This window comes from Vanellus vanellus (assembly GCF_965231255.1).
Source record: "Vanellus vanellus genome assembly, chromosome: 2".
NCBI classification, from domain to species: Eukaryota; Metazoa; Chordata; class Aves; order Charadriiformes; family Charadriidae; genus Vanellus; species Vanellus vanellus.
In genome coordinates, this window is record NC_138906.1 from 50,172,819 (window position 1) to 50,190,522 (window position 17,704).

The 17,704-nt window shown below is 39.1% G+C and overlaps 1 protein-coding gene across 1 annotated transcript in view; it reads right to left on the reverse strand.

Annotated features, from left to right (window-relative positions):
• The window catches only part of NFX1 (nuclear transcription factor, X-box binding 1), a gene marked incomplete at its 5' end in the record, with an annotated part of 70,333 nt that overhangs the window by 4,852 nt on the left and 47,777 nt on the right, over positions 1 to 17,704 (reverse strand). The window contains 5 exons of the mRNA XM_082499167.1: positions 723 to 824; positions 6,260 to 6,405; positions 10,842 to 10,908; positions 16,804 to 16,902; positions 17,284 to 17,325. Coding sequence (XP_082355293.1) covers positions 723 to 824; positions 6,260 to 6,405; positions 10,842 to 10,908; positions 16,804 to 16,902; positions 17,284 to 17,325 — 456 coding nt within the window. The remainder of the gene's footprint in view (positions 1 to 722; positions 825 to 6,259; positions 6,406 to 10,841; positions 10,909 to 16,803; positions 16,903 to 17,283; positions 17,326 to 17,704) is intronic.

The following is a 17,704-nucleotide window of genomic DNA, read 5'->3' on the forward strand; positions in this document are numbered from 1 at the left end:
TAAACACCCAATAGCTACTGCAATAGTTACCACAAAATTAAGCTGTCCCTTTCTGCAAATGGTATGATTTCAAAGGGTAATTTAGAAATAACTTGGGGGGAAAAAGGTTCTGAAAAGCAAACTTGAACAAAGAATAAACCATACATTAAATAAATTCAAAACTATGACATGACTATAGGTACCTGCAGCTGGCAGGTCACACAAAGTAAAGACTGTTCTATTAAACTATTCACTAAGAAGCCTTATATATCCCATCTTCACTAGTTTTCACTGAGAAAAATGGTAGTTCACCTTTAGCCAACTGTGTAGTGACATCTACACAAGAAAAATGTTTTCTACCTGTCCAAATAAATAATTTTATGCCAGTAGGATATTACTCTTTTACACAGATCAGTTATATGTTAAAAAAAATCCTGGAAACTCCAAAACAGTCATTCCTTCCCAACTATCTAATGTTTATTAAAAAAATAATAAAAAAAAAAGTCCACAGTATTTGTTATATTACTACTCCTATACCACATAGTCAATCCTACATTTTCTTAGCACTTCATTTCAGGTTTACTTCTGTGGAAAGAAAATCTCGGTGCAGGCTGCAAGCTCCAAAGCGGTGTGAGGCTGGGAAAATAAAGAAACAGGCAGTATAAAGCTGAAGCTCAGGAATGCTATCCTCCGGTAACTCAGCACAAAATTGAAGAATACAGTTTTAAAACCAAATTCCTTACTTATCTGTTTGTTTGTAATGAGGAATAGGAGGTGGAGGCCTGCTCTGCATTTCTTTATCTAGCACAGAAGTCAAGGTATTGCTTGGACAAATGGATTTCCCTCTAGAGAAATAAAAGAAAGATTATTTAATTAAATAGGAAATTATTTATTAAGAAGTTAGGGCAAAAGAGTTAAATTTGTAAGTAGCAGTTCTAGTGTCAGAATTCATATTTGTATACTTCAATCATCTATTCAAATATTTAATTTTCCAACCACAGAGACCAATAGTTTGCAAAGTCCATTTTCATTACCAAGAACAAAATATCCAGTATTCTAAATATCTCTTGATCGCTGTCTATAAGAGATGCAGAAACAGCTTACTAGATTTGAGTGTTAGTGTCTAGACTCCTTCCTTTCTGCATGTGAAGCACACAACTCCTTGCTACTACGAAGGGCGTACAACATGATCAACTATTAAAATACCAGAAATGCAATACTTGCATTCTAGGACAACATATATCTGTTCTTTCACAGAACAGGTATTAGCTTAACTCAGCATCATGTGAACACAGTTCACTGCATCTTCACAATGTGTAACCTAACGTTTCTGAAACACGTTCTTAAACTCTGGCAGTAAGTCATGTTAAACTTGTTTATCACTCCACATTCAATTTAGCCCTGCTAAGCAGCAGCCTCCCAGGAACATTGCAACAACACTGCTTCTTCCTTGTTGGCTAGCCCAGGTTAACAAGACCAGAAAAATAACATTATGCATTAGGGAACCAAAAAAAAAAACCCCCAAACAAACCACAGCTCTTCCTGCTCTCCACACTAGTTACAATCTATTATATGATCATGACCATGCAATGAAGCATCCCACTTGTGCTTGTCCCATCTGCAGTGCAAGGGGCACCCTTTGGCTGTGCTGCAGGGCAGTATAGGAGGACAATATTGGAGGACAGTGTACTTTAGCATGTATATTTATACACTTTAGACATATATTGGCTGTGAATCACACTCAACTTCAGCATGGCAGTCCATGTCAAAGGCTGCACTGGCTGGAAAAGGAGGAAGGATAAACAAAAAAATCAACCCCAAAACAACAAAAAACATACATCAGAAAAAAAAAATTGGAAGACTGTTCCAAAAAGGCAACTAATTAAAAAAAATCCAAATAATTACCAAACACACTAAATAGGCTGTGGAGATGTCTTCAAATTTCCTATAAATTCAAGAGCCATTTTCAGAGTGAACTTGCTTTATTTCAACTTCCAGTCACTGTTACGATTTAACTGAAAGACTGAAAAACCTTCCACTATTGGCATCTTTTCCGTTCAGTTTCTTTTTAGTCTTTTCTGGGGGAAAATAAGCTGAACAAATTAAAATTCTTAAACAGTGTCAAGGTCAATTTCTTGCCTTTCTTGAACTTTCCTCTTAATCAATGCTACTGACATTTTAAGATCAAACTAATTCCGGTACACTAACCCGGATTGCTCTCCTATTTCTACCTGAATGGTTTATATTGGATATTAGGAAAAATTTATTCACTGAAAGAGTTGTCAAGCACTGGAAAAGGCTGCCCAGGGAAGTGGCTGAATCACAATCCCTGGAATTATTTTATGTGTAGATGTGGTGCTAAGTGATAAGGTTTAGTGGTGGACTTGATAGTGTTAGGTTAACAGGTGGACTCGATCTTAAGGGTCTTTCCCAGCCTAAATGATTCTAGGATTCTATGTCAATCACTAAATAATGTTTCCTCCATTTTATTAATGATTTTTTAAGCAAACTCCTCCCAAAGCACAGTCCTCTAGACCATGAGATTCTCTGTGTTTACTAAACACATTAAATTCCTACCTTCAAGTTCATTTTGTTCCTTTCAAACTTACATTTCAAATAGCAAAAATGCTGCAAAACAATGGCTTGTGTATTGTTATAATTCCAGAAGTGACATGTGTTGAGTTCCATGCTTTGTCACACACTTGGTAATTCATATTTTTTCCCCACCTTCCTCAGAGCTCTAAGCAGTTGAAACCTCACATCAGTAGATGAACACTAGTTCTATTTCAGAGCTTAAAAAAATCAAGTATTTGTCTTATTTCCATCCTATTTGTCTTATTTTCATCATGTCTTGTTTCCATCAGTTCTGAAAATATAATGTCCAATTCCTGTGACATCATGGCAACACAGATTAAAAACTCCACAACATTCTCAAGTCAAAGTCCACTAAAACACAAAGTGATGATCCCTGACCCTATTTCAGTATTGTTTTAAACTGAGTACTGACAGTCTGTTCAAGTGAACTGCAAAATCTTGCAAACATAGGTCAAAGTGTCCCCATCTCTCCAACACTGAAAGTGGTCATTATTTGAAAAAAAACAGTTACTTGTCACTGACCATGATTTTTTCAAGATTATAATGACATTTATATGTACATTCTAACAGCAAGTATATTAGTGTCCTATCAGTTGAGAAGAGCTAATTTCCCCCTCTTGTATAAAATGGGTAAAAACTTCTCTCATTTAGCTCCAAGCCTGGCATATAAAACCAAATGCTCTCACAATCATTTTAGTCACCTCTCAACTGTAGAGCTCTACCTGAAAAGACTAAAAGAAGACAAAGGTAGATGGAGAATATTTTGTTGTCTTCCTTCATTTTTATAAACTGTCGTGTGCAAAAACATGGAAACCCAATTGACTGGAGGTAAACAGGCAAATAAAAGAAAGGCTAGAAAAGCCTTCATCAAGTAAAGTGTCTGTCTTTATTTTAAAATCTCAGGCCAAATCTTGCTTCTGTAGTAAAAGAAGAAAATAAATTAGAGTTCTGGAATGCAGGAAAACAGAACATGTGGAAGAATACATGTGCACTTATTTCTACAATTAGCTCAAAAATCTTACTAGAAAAGAGAATGTTCCCACATTCCAAGAAAATAAATACAGCAGCTCTGCTCTGAAGTGAAATGTTGCCAGGATGTAGGGTTAATATATCAAAACTTTAAAAATGAGGGGGAATCAAAGCCTTATGGACAGTTAGAGGAGATCCTGGAAGCAAATTTGCTTTGGTCACATCAAGGCCTAGCTCTGTTTTTGCTTTGAAAAGATTTAATGTCCCTCCAAACAAAAAGAAGAGAGATACAGCAGACTGTCCAGCCTTGAAATGACAGAGGCTTTACAGACAAAGATCCATCAACTCACACTCAAGCAAAATGTACACCTCTTCCTGTATACCTTGGTGACACACAGGACAACTGACTCCAATCTCCCCAAAACAAACAAACAAAAAAAAAAACCCAAAAAACCCCTAAACAAACAAAAAAAGAGGTGTCTCCAAAAGCTGATATAGTTTGGGTGGAATAATGAAGCAAGTGGCTCTCAAACAATCTCCTGATTGTATAGACTTCACATAACCTATGTCATAAGCTGTCAAGAGGCAACACATGATTCTCAGGGCAGACAATGTCAAGATTGATGGAAAAACAGTAAGAAAGAGATGTAGCTCTTTTCTGGAGTAGGACTGCTGTTAAAACCACCTTGGGTGATGACCTGTAGCATTATTTGTGCTGAAGTTGCTTAAAAAACCTTAGAGGTGTTGAGATGCAGTCAATGGAAAAGGCCTTTATGACTGCAAAAGGTGTGGTGAGGCAGTTAGCTTTTTTCTCATGGCAGAGGAGAAAATTCCTAGAGAGTGAAAGGTAGAATAAAAGTCCTTAAAACAATGGAGTACCTTTAGGAAGTCATCAGAACTTCTGCAAATTGGAAGTGAAGTTATTCCAGATACCAGAAAGGCTGCAGAGGCAGTTAACTTACTAAAATGAACTTGTACCTGGAGATCAAGTACTGAAATGTGTCCAGAAAAAAATCAAAGAAGCCAAAGAATAATTCTGTTTCCTTAGAGCATATAATTTCCTTTCAACCCTGCCACTGGGATGTACAGTTTTTACCTTCTGTGATGCAACTGATCTGATAAGGGTGTTCCATATAGTAACAGGGTGTTTAATTTCTTTAGGTCTTTGTTTCTGCTAGTCTTGTGTAGCCTGCAGCTAGGTAACCATTCCTGAACTGTCCTCAGACTGACCTCATTGAAAGGAAACAAAATCCTGTGTGAAGAATAATAATAGTGAACGCTTTGATAAGACTGGCAGGATGTGGATTTCTCAGTGAGAATAATGTGCAGGGACCCTGTCACCTTCCTGAAAAGTCCCCTTGTTCATGAGCATAGGCTGACCCTATTGTCTTTCCTGTAAGGAACAGGAAAAGGATGGGTCTTACAGGGATGAATGTTCTCAAAAACACTTTCACAGTGTCTCAACTCCATACAAGCTGCTTAAACGCTGGTCACTACATAACAACAAGCAGTTGTTATGTAGTGACGTGTTATGTCCTGTTCCCCAGAAACCACAAGGGAAGGAGCAAGTGTGCAACCTCTCCTAAAACCACAGAGGAAGGCCTCCCTTTCACAAGTTGCAGGGTATGTCTTCGTTTTTAAAGCATAATCATCTGTCCTGCTCCATTCTCTGACACTTTATCCTCTTCACTAATTTCTCATCCTGCCCTCCACCCACACCCCCCTCTATTTCTTTTTCCTAAGTAAGCCTTTTCAAATGTGGTCTCTTTTGTCACCTTCCTTTACTAGAAGGGAAAAGAGTATCTTAAATTGTTTCATGGAAACAGAAAGGGGTATCAAAGTGGTGTTCCGTCTCTCTCTGAAGAAATCAAGATTGTAGCTAAGCTACCGACCCAAAGACAGGCTCAGGAGCAGCTCATGGCACTCCAGTAGCACGGAAGGTGACAGTTTTTTGTAACTACAGTCAATATCTAAGTTAAAAACAACTGACTGTCAAAGAACCACAATTTGATGGCACTAAACTAAATATGCTGCTCAGTAAGCAGCAGCATCAAGGAAGCATTGATACCTGATTTGGGAAGCCTTCCCCTATGATATCTCCACTGCAATCACCTTGCATTTTCCCCAGCTATACTCCCTTCATTTCCTTCTCTAATACGAACTGCCTTCTGTGGGTCTTCTCCAAGTACTTCCAGTTTTGCTTAGAAATCCTTCAATGTGCAGTAATTCCAGCTCCCTCTTTGTCCATTAACTAAAGAGGAAGCATACTCTGTGGCACGTTCAGATAGATGGAGAACAAATAATTTCCAATACCAGAATTTTTCAAAGAAGGTGCAAGCTTAGGTATGACTTCTCAACCCAGCAATTAATTTTCAGAATTTTTTATGACATTTATTACCTTTGATATCTCTATCAAATTTAGCTGATGGCAAAAAGACAAAAAGTTACCACTAAGATTAACAGAAAACAGCATTGCAAAATTTTTTCTTAGCTTTTTTATTTCTAATTGGGTTTTCTTCTCTGAATATTTACTTGACTAGTGGAAGCAGAAGCCTATGAAATTATCAATTTAAAAACTGCTTTAAAAAAAATTTCTATGGAAAGTTACTGCATGTTGCAAATTGCATTATAAATAAAATCATTTGAGTAAGTGATACAAACATCCAATTATTTAAACTATAGTTAAAATATTTGAAAACAATAATGAATTACGTACTTCACTGCAGTGATAACAACATTACGCTTTGGTTCGTTGTCATAGCTCACACTTTCAATGCCATAAACCTGAGCTAATTCATGGATGATTCTGCGGTGATCTCTGTTCATTGGTGGGTAACAATGGCTCTTCTTTGCATGTTTGCCCTGAATTCAAGAGAAAAGGGTAAAAAAAAAAAAAAAAAAGGGGGTAAAGTTTTTCCTTCAGGGGGGCAGGGGTAAGAAGAAAAGAAAAAAGAAAGTGCTTCTACCTCTAAAATTTTGCTGCTATGACAAAATTAGTACCACAAATTGCTAATAACTCAGTATCAACTCAGTATCAACAGAAAAATCATCTGAAAATGTCCATTTATTTCCCCAAAATTAAGTTATGTGTTTTCTATTGTTTCTATCACTTCAAAGTATACACACACAACACATCTTTTAAGGCTGAAATACAAATCCTGAATATATCCATTCTACTTGCATCCCAAAGAAGCAGTATAAAATGATTTTTTTCTAAATTTTTATTTTTCAGAATGATCTCCCAATTTTGAATTAAATCTATTTTTATTTTTCAGACTGGCTTTACAATGCACATATTGAAAATAGCTATGAAGGTGTCACATTTATTTATCACTTCCCTCTACCGAAGAAGCTATTCATCTGCAAAATCTGCCATGTAGTAGCATCAATAGACTTTTTATTAAATAAAAACAAAACTGTAGTTTTCATTTCAGTTAACAAAGACTGATAGTGCTTGATTTGACACTGATTGCTATATAAACAGGAAAAGAACAAACAAAAAGCAGGGCCCTGTGAGACCTGTCCTAATGGGTTGGGTGACTTTGCAACAGCAAATGCAGATGAGGATGAGAACTCGGTGCTTCAGTCTGCTTCAGGGATTCAAGACACTGCTTCAGCTTTTGCCTTGGTTGTCACCACCAAAGTCTTCTACGTCTTTAGATCTACAGACAGGGTTGAAGGGGATGACAAAATACCAGCTGCAGAATGAGTCTGAGTCAGGGATTTCTAGAGAAAACCCAACCTATGCAAGTTCCTGGCAGTGCATTTAAAGGCTCTGAGAGATCAGAACGATGTCCCACTCTCTATCATCTCTGAAACACTGTAGATAATGGGGTAGGAACCCAATGACTAGAGAAAAGTAATGGTTGCAACTATGTTAAAAAAAAAGATTAAAAAAAGAAAAACGACCCAAGAAATACAGGTTGATCAGCTACACTTCAAAGCCTGGGGAAAAAATCATACAGCAAGCCCTTTCAGAAACCATTTTTAGGTACATAAAGGAGAAAGTCCCTGGGAGTAGTCAATGTGGATTTACAAAAGGTCAGTCACCTAAACTAATGTAAAGACAACCACATGCAATAGAGCAAGATACACATCAGAGGTACACTGTAGCTACCCTGTAAATAAAGGGTGAATATCTGTCTCCTCTTAGATTGTAAGATAGCTAATTTATGAATAGTGACCGGATGAGAAACTGTGGTCAATCGTTTCCATAAGTCTTCAGGGTAATCACATGCTGTCAGGATATAATCTTTACTTAGCAATAAATAGTAATAAACCTCCCACCTGTTACAACACTTCCAGCATATAGACAAGCATTTGAATGAAGAAAACTCTACAGATTCTGTACCTATTTATGACGACTAATAATGCTTTCTTTAAAAAACAGTGGTGATGGTTCCATGCTCAGAAAAAAAAAATCAGAATATCTGTCCATATGCAGACAGAGCTGGAAGATATAAATGTTTCCTGTCTTGTCTGCCTACATATATCAACAACTCTGCTATGCTAGATGAGTACATGCTGATGAGTCTAGAGGAGATGTTCATGAGGCAAGCAAAGTCATATAATGATTGATACAGCTGAACCATATTAATGCTAAAACTTGTAAGCATCAAAATCCCTTTTATTACTTATTTATTCAGTTAAGCTGAAGTTGGTATATCCAAGGACACAGTGCAAAAAATAAAAAAGTCAAAGTGAAATGTGTAAGCGCAAGTAATCAGTATGAAAGACATAGCACTGATATAGGCAGAGCTACCTGAATGATTGATACACTAACATGCAAAATATATTTAATACAACTAAGTAAAACTGTATCTAGAAACAAAGAAAACAAGCCACATCTTTAGTCATAAAGGATTTAGGAGTCATGATAAACAAACAACTGAACACAGACTCAAGCATAAGAAGGACTTAGGGATCATGGCAGAACAGCTAAAAACAGTCTCCTTGCATAATTCCATGTCAAACATATTAATTGAATCTTTGGCTCCATAAAAAGGGGAAGTTGACTTGGCCAGGTTGGACACAGGCCTGAATGAGCAACACTGATAACACTTACTAGGCACGTAGAAATGCCCAAGACAACATAAATACCTGTGGGTTGCAAGATGAAACAAGGGAGAAAATAAAGCCTCAGACTTTCAGAAATAAAAAGGTATGCCAGAAGAATTGAGTAGAAGAGCAGGTTAACTTTACAGTGCAAGGACACGTTCTCTTTTACACCATACACACCACCATTTTGAAGGAAAAGAAAGTCAGAGCATGGCCTACACGTGTGCTGTCACTCCTATTTTCAAGATGTGCAAGGAGGACACACGGAACTACAGGCTGGCCAGGCTCACCTTGATCCTGTGAAAGGGAAAGAACGGGTCCTCCTGGAAACCACTTCCTGGAAACTCCTCAAGAGTAGTCAGCATGGTTTCACCAAGGCTTAGCTGACTTGATAAACTTCTACGATGAACTGACATGCCTGGTAGATGAGGGGAGAGCAGTGGCTAGTGTCTGCCAGGCCTTCAATAAGGTCTCTCATACTGTCTCCCGTAAGAGCCTCATAGCCCCTCAAGCTGTTGCTATAGGGACTAGCTGAGCAGACAGTGAGGTGGGTTGAAAACTGGCAGAATGGCCAGGCCCTAAGGGAGGTGATGAGCAGCGCAAGTCTGGTTGGAGGCCGGTAACCAGCACTGTACCCTGGGGGCAGAGGAGGAGGGCTGCATACTTGGTTCAGTCCTGTTTTGACATCTTCATGATGTTCATTTCATGTTCTTCATTAGTGATTTGGACAATGGGACAGAACGTAGCATCAAGCAAGTTTGCTGATGACACAAAGCTGGGAGGAGTGGCTGATATAGGCCAGAGGGGCGTGCTGCCATCCAGCTTGACAGGCTGGAGAAATGGGCTGACAGAAAACTCAGGAAGTTCAGCAAGTAGAAGTGCAAAGTCCCCCACCTGGTGAGGAACAACACCCTGCACCAGTATATGCTGGGGGCCACCCAGCTGGAAAACAGCTTGGCAGAAAAGGACCTGGGGACACCAAGTTTAACATGAGCCAGTGATGTGCCTTGTGGCAAAGAAGGCTAATGGTATCCTGGCCTGCATTACGCAAAGTATTGCCAGCAAGCTGAGGGAGGCGCTCCTTCCCCTCTACTCAGCATTGGTGAGGCCACAACTGGAGAACTGTGTCCAGTTCTGGGTTCCCCAGTACAAGAGAGAGCATGGACGTACTGGACAGAGTCCAGTAAAGGGCCACAAAGATGATTCAGGAACTGGAGCATCTCTCCCTTGAGGAAAGGCTGAGAGAGCTGGGAGTGTTCAGCCTGGAGAAGAGAAGGCCCAGGGCTGATATTATCAATGTCTATAAATACCTGAAGGGAGCCAGGCTCTTTTCCATGGTGCCCAGTGACAGGACCAGAGGCAATGGGCACAAACTGAAACATAGGAGATTCTCTCTGAACATCAGGAAACACTTTTTTTGCTGTGAAGATGACTGAGCACTGGCACAGGTTGCCCAAGGAGGTTGTGGCCTCTCTGTACTTGGAGATCCTCAGAAGCAATCTAGACATGGTTCTGGTCAACTGGCTCTAGATGGCCCTGCTTGAGTGGGGGTGTTGTATAAGATGACCTCCAGAGAGCCCATCCAACCTTAAACTTTATGCGATTCTGTGAAACAACTACAGCCTTGTGTAGCAGGGCACAAGTCAGTCAGTCTACTTTTACCAAATGAGTTCACATGCAGAAGCACAGGAATTGTGTAAGCAATGTGAATAATGCAGATCTACAATGGGTGTCTAAACAGAAAACTGGTAATTGTGAATCTAACATTTAAAGAATGAATTTGCAAGCCTTGTGAAAGTTAGTCCTCTTCCTTCTTTAGTCAACAGCCTATCTCACACACTGGCAAATGCAGGAAGGTATCCACAAATTTGTGAACAAGTTCCACCACAAGGATCAGAAGAACCTAGGCTTTCCTCCTCAAAGTCTGAACCTTTAAACACCATCTTTGACGATTAATACTTTATTAATGGAGATCCAAAAATTTATAATCCATTGACACATTAAAGCCTAGCACCAGTTGAATCTTTAAACAAAGCTTTGCTGTCCCTAAAGTGATCCTGAACTACTATGTCTCTTAAAAATTTTGTTCTATTTATAATTAAGATGCACGCTCTATTGGAGCCCAAACAGATCTAGTGTCAACTTGTAACTATTAGTATTCTTAAAGTTTAGTAACACCAAATTCCCCCAAAACTGAACTGTTTCTTATAGCGAGTCATGCAGAATATCCAAATACTGACCTTATTCACAGCTTCCACAAGCATTCTCATTTCCTTCTCAACGTCACTGACAAATTTTAAATCCTTCCTGCAAGAACAGCATTCTATGTAAATGAGGCAAGAGAGTGTACAAAGATACAGTATCTTCATCTTTTGTAACATTTTTAACAAGAACAAAATTAAAGAACCCAATTGACTGAAGCAGAAGGAGTGAGAGCACATTTTGATTTACATATTACACTATTTACATTAAAAAATGTTAGTATGCCATCACTATTACAAAAATCATTAATTATTTTTCATTCAACACTTGGAACTGCATAAAATTCTATGACTCTACTGTCTGACAATACAATTTTACATTTTTCAAATGGATAATGTAGATTCTAACATTGTCATTTCAGTGTTTTTAAATTAATTAAATCAACTGCCTTAAGGACAAGTAGAATACATGGTTAGACACGAAAATGGGGATTGGGTAAACATAGTGGAGTTCTTTTCCAAGACAGAGGAACTAACTTTGATCTTCAATTCATCAAGAATAACAAATAAATAAGAACAAAAGAAGTGCATGGCTACTTGTAAGCAAAGCATTCTTGATATAAGCTATTAAGGATTTTTTAAATTTGTTTTCTTTTTACCTTACTCAATCACAGTAGGTCAAGTCTTCCACATAACAGTGAGCTTTGCACTCTGTTATTAAATAAGTAGGTAAACTAACTCCAAAAGCAAGCTTGTTATTTGTTAAGGCACCATCCCCATGGGGGAAAAAAGGCTACCTGAAGATTTCATATCTCAAAGATGGTTAGTAGTAAATAACCTTATTTCTTCAAAAATAGGCACCATTCCATACAAACACAACACCACTTTGTGAATGATGTCAGAATTTCATCAGTCAAGAAGTGCATACCACAGTAGGCACTACCATCTTTGGTAGATGCCCTACCAAAGTTCTGGATGCTGAAGTGAATGTATCATCAAAAGACCAAGTGGTCTCAAGCAAACGTGCAAAATGGCAACATTGAGTAGCTCAGCTACCAACATCACTTGATCACCAGTGCAATGGACTCAGCCCATCACTGGAAAACCTTCAAGGTTTTCTAACATTGGATGGACATTGCATGTAGTTATCAAAACTCCTTGATCTTCAGTGGAGAAAAGTACTACATTGGTAGAATTGCCAAAAAGACCTGGACTTGAAGAGTTAAAAAGAAAGGGGCCTCCAGACACCCAGGCTGTGAAATACAGTCACCCATGTGACACGAGGCTTTGGAAAGAATATTACAGCAATAATCTCAGGTTCAAAAAAAAACAACCAAAAAAAAGACATCAATAAAAAACCCAACCAAAACCACTGGTGGCTTCACAATGAGCTTAACTCTGGAGAGACAGAAAGGAAATACTACATGGTATGACAGCCATGAACACCCACATTTCAAGGTGAAGTGATCACAGGAGGTGAGAAAAAAATGGAACCAAAAATCCAATGAGAGGGTCAACAAGCACCTGATGCTTAATATTTAAAAACCTACTGAGGAACCAGATCACAGATTGTGGGATATGTTAAAAAAAAAAAAAAAATCAACACTTCAGGAGCCTATAAAAACAGAGCTATCAACTGGAAGTCACCAATGAAAACAATCAGGTGAAAGTTCTTTCAGAAATACTTAGAACATCTCTCAGCTTCAAGAAATCTCAAGACAGTCAAGACTGAAGTACTCAAATAGGAAGACAAAACAGAAAGAATACTCTTCTGGGGACAGGGGGGTTGTGGTAGCAGCAGAAATCAACTGATTAAGAGAATATTATTTCCCTGTAGGAAAATGTGAGGTGGATTGGAGAGATGAAATGTACGGAAGCTACTTTCATGGACAACACCTAACATCCCTAGTTCCAATGACTCCCTAAAGAGTAGAACCAGGAACTTACTCCCTTTTGCTTGCAGACAACACCAAGTTGGGCAGGAGTGTTGAACTGCTTGAGGGTAGGGTGGCTCTACAGAGGGATCTGGACAGGTTACGGGCCAGGGCCAATGGTATGAAGTTCAGCAAGACCAAGTGTCAGGTCCTGCATTGGAGTCACAACCCCATGCAGTGTAACAGGCATGGGGAAAAGTGGCTGGAAAGCCACCCAGCAGAAAAGGACCTGGGGGGTATTGGTAGACAGCCAGCTGAATATGAGCCAGCAGTATGCCCAGGCCTGTATCAGGAATAGTGTGGCCAGCAGGACTAAGGAAGTGATTGTCCCACTGTACTTGGCACTAGTGAGACCACAATTCAAATACTGTGTTCAGTTTTGGGACCCTCACTACAAGAAAGACATTGAGATTCTGGAGCATGTCCATAGAAGGCCAACAAGGCTGGTGAGGGGTCTAGAGAACAAGTCTTATGAGGAGAGGCTGAGGGAACTGGGGTGCTTTAGTCTGGAGAAAAGGAGGCTGAGAGGAGACCTTATCCCTCTCTACAACTACCTGAAAGGAGGTTGTAGTGAGGTGGCAGTTGGTCTCTTCTCCCAGGTAAGAAGTGATAGGACAAGAGGAAACAGCCTCAAGTTGTGCCAGGGGAAGTTTAGGATGGATATTAGTAAAAATTTCTTCACAGCAAGGGTTGTCAAGCATGTGTATTTTTTGCTTTCCACAAGACTTTGATGCCTTTGCCAAAATACTCCTTATTCTTGCAACACTTGCCAGTGCAAGATTTTGCTTCTAAGTGACTGACATTCCAAGCTTGCAGTTTGCCAGTCGTGCTTGAGAAGCTGCCCTCACTGCCCCTTCCTTCAGGCTTCAGTTCTTGTTTAAGAAAGCTACAAAGGTCTCCTACCCCTAAACCTGTACACTGCTCCTGTTGCCAGTTCACAGACAGGAGTAATTGGCTCTGCCCTCATTGTCTACAACAGCATGTGGAGAGTTAACTCTTGGGAAGACTTGCTAAGAACATGTCTACAAAGGACCCAACTCACTCAGTGTCTCTCAAGACTTAACTATTTGATCTGAGATTTCCATGGCCCATGCAGCTGCTGTGGGGTCTTCAACAGCCAGTGACAAAGTAAGAAAATTGTCTTCTGTGTAGCTCCATGTGGCCAGATATTCCAGATGTTCTCCCCTCCTCCTGCAGTAGTCTTAATTCATTGAACAGAAGCCTCGGCATTATCCTTGTCAAACTAGGCATTGATATTTGTGCCAGTCTACCTTCCAACTTCATGTCAATGGGCCAATTCGAGCATTTGCTTTCTCTCTGTATCTATTTCTGGAGCCTCTCAGAAAGGTCAGTGCTGAACTGTCCACCCAGTGGATCTGTACCCCATGATCTGTGCTCATTTGTGCTGGTACTGTCACCTCCATGCTATAAAATGGATTCTCCTTGGCAGCAGGGTATGTCCCCATAAAAAGCTGTATGGTGCAGAGACTTTTCTTCTGACTCCTTGTCAGATTCTAAGAAATACATCAGCAAGATCATCAGGCAGCAGCATTACCATGCTATTGCTGGTATGCCCTTCTACTGTCACTCTCCTACAAAGCAGACATATTATCTTGGCATCCACTTACTCATCTTCTTCCTGTTACCTGGAGTTGTACTCCATCTTGGAGCTTTAGGGTTCTGTAATTAAAGACTACAGCTCAGAATCATGAGTTTTCTCACAGCTTTCTCATTCATAGATGGGCATTTTTTTCAGCCCTTGACAATGCATCAGCTTCACAGATCAATGCATTGCCTAAACAAGATAGTATCACGGCATTCTACTCATGGTTTTGGCAGCTGCCTTCTTCTTGAGGCAGTAACCCTGAATGCACAGGAAGGCAGCTGCCATATTTCTCATCATTCTGAGATCCCATATATAAATGTATAACTTACACTATGCAGAAATCCACAAGCCCTGAACTCTTGGATTACTGGAGTGACCTGCTCAAGCAAGAATAAATGCATCTGTCAAAACTTATACAGAAAGCTGAGCTGTGGGGACTGAGGCACAAGAAGGGTTAAGTGTGGTAGAACTAATAGGGAGGAATAAGCAGCTGCAGCACTGTTCTGGCAGACGATGATGTTGTGTGAAGCCACTCCCTAGATAAGGAGGTGCTGCTCACAGGGAAGAGAGATTCCCTTTTTGGTGGGAACATGATCTTTCAGAGTATGTGATGGTGTAAACAAGTAAAGTAGAGAATTACTGGCCTTGGTAGAAAAGTATATAAAGAGCACGCTTGCTTAATAAAGCTGATTTCGATCCTGCATATCGGAGTCCGTGCCCCTTCCTCTCCGACACTGAGCTACCTGAAAAAAATATGGTAACAGATACACTTTGTAGATCCTGCCATTATAAGGCAAATGCAGGACGTTTGCAAGACTGCTGAGATAAAAGATCAAGAACAGTCAAGGAAGTAAGTTCATAAAGCCATGGCTTTATAAATTGCAGGTTGCTGCTTATGTAAAGAGAAATACGTTAATACAAGGAGAAACTCGCGTATCTTGAAGGCTAGATAAATGAAATCTAGTAATTCAACCTGCAAAGTCATTGACTTGAGGACTAACAAAAACTTTTACTTTAAGCTGTGAAACAGCATGAATAGCCGGGGTGTATTAGTTTATCATGAGTTACCAATATAAAGTGCCTACAAAGGAAATGCAAGTAAAATCACAGAATGACCCAAAGAGATATTTTCATAGGGAAGTGTGGAAGCATTAAGGCTATTTTTCAAGGTATCTGTTAGACCATCTGGAATACAGCACATGATTCTGGTCAGTTCTGTTCATGAAAGAGGAACACTACACTACAGGTAGAGGATGGCTGACAGAAAGGTGAGGCTGGATAGTATTCAAAAAATAAAAAAAAGAGAGAAAAAAGTGGACTACACACATAACACAAGGTATTCAACACTAAGAAAGTGAAAATGTTTGCTTTGTTTTCTGAAAGAGGTAGAGCAAAACATATTCTGTATGCACTTAAGAGAATAGTCCTTATAAACACCACTTTTAAGTGCAAATACTAATAAAAGTACCTCCACAATGAAAACTTTCAGCTTTTATCTTGCAGTAGGCTAATCAGTTGGAAGTAAAGCAACAGGTGATTTACTCTTAAAATCTGCGTGGCTATTTATGTAAAATTTTCACTTGTCTCAACACATTAGCAAATTAAATAAAGGATTTTCAAGTAGAAAACATCCCCACAAAAATATGAAATTTCTGTATCATTAGGATAGTGAAGCAAGAGCAAAACAGATTCAGCTGTTCTAAAACCTCAGAGCTGGTGAAAACTAATGTCATGCCTACAAAAACACACACAGGAATAAAAACTTCTTAGATGACACTTACCATTTAAGCATCTTTTTAAAAGTGTGTCTGACCTCTTCCTGTCATTCCAGATTGCATAGTATTTATTACTGGGATGCTTTTGATACTACCTTGAATTTTGTTGCCTCATTTTCAGATGTTTCAGTTTAGCAGCCCCCTTTGCAGTCAGAACTGGCATAGGCTTAGCTCTGCACCAACCCAGTGTTCTATGAATTCCATTTCTTTATTTTTAAAATAAAGGCAGTAAGGCAAAAAAAAAAAAAAAAAAAAAAAAAAGAGACTGGTGGAGGGAAGTAATGTCAGGCTATGACAGCATATATCATTACTTAGTTATCACTTTTGTCTTTGTCTTGAAAAGTTTATAAGGAGCACAGCGATGGGGGTTGGTTTTGTATGAAAGCAGTGGAGATCTGACAAGTACAGGTACTGATTAGTAGTGAGAAGAATGGTGGAAAATGATGTTCCCATTCTAAATCTGGTCCTGTCACAGAACAAAGCAACCTGTCAGGCACTTTCTACCTTGGAGGTTCTCATTTTGGAGGTCTTAAGAAGTACACACCACCTCCTTTGCCTCAATTATCACCTATTGCCAAGGCAGGAGAGAAGAGTAAACATGGGCATTTTTACAAGAGTAAATAGAACTATTTGGCACTTCCCATCTTGCTCTCAACAGCGACACCTCTCATAATCAGAACACATACCTTGCATCTTCTTTTAAAAGGTCACTGTACTTTGGTCCAGAACTACGGATGTTAAAAGGATCAGAATTATCGTCTATTTCAAGAGCCTCAGCAAGACGCCTAAATTTGAGGGTAGGAGGAAAAAGCCAAAACATAACAAAAGCACAACCAAACAAAAGTAAACACCCAAATCCTCTCAGCCTCCCAAACACGTTGTCACTGAAGACTAAAGATATGGGTTACTAATACACATGAACAGCTCACAAAAGGTAAAGTCTGTACATTTAAAACTGCTCATTTAGGACTTTTCACTAGAATATTCTAGTAAGATCTCAGATCACTCAATACATATCCCTATAATACAGGAATCATCTCCACATTTATCAGTTCTCTCAGTCAGGCAGGAAAGGATTTTTTTCCCCCATTAACTTTCTGAACCTAGAATTATTCTGGAAAAAAAAAAAAAAAAAACAACAACCACCAAGGAGGTTAATTGCCCACCTGTTCCTCTGAAGAGCTAAACATTCTTCATCACATTGCAACCTGAATTATGAAAGAAAAATACAATTAGAAACATTGTTGCTACTCATACTTTTCAAACTGTAGCTTTGTTGGTGTCATATCATTATCAGAGTCGAAAGAAGAGAGAAGAGTGTGCGAGATCAAATAATACAGCTAACACCTACCAAACAAACAACAAAGAGCTTTGAGCACACAAGCCCTTCTCTAGGTCTTGAATAGAAGCAGCAATTACCAAAGCCATATAGCAGCTAAGAAAAACAGCTTCTGAATTAAGATTTTATTATATTGGCAAATCAGATCATTTGAGAAAAAAATACAGTTGATATTGGCATTGAGGGGATGATAGGAAGGATGAGAAATTAGCAAATGAAGATGTGACAAGGTCACTTACTCCTACACA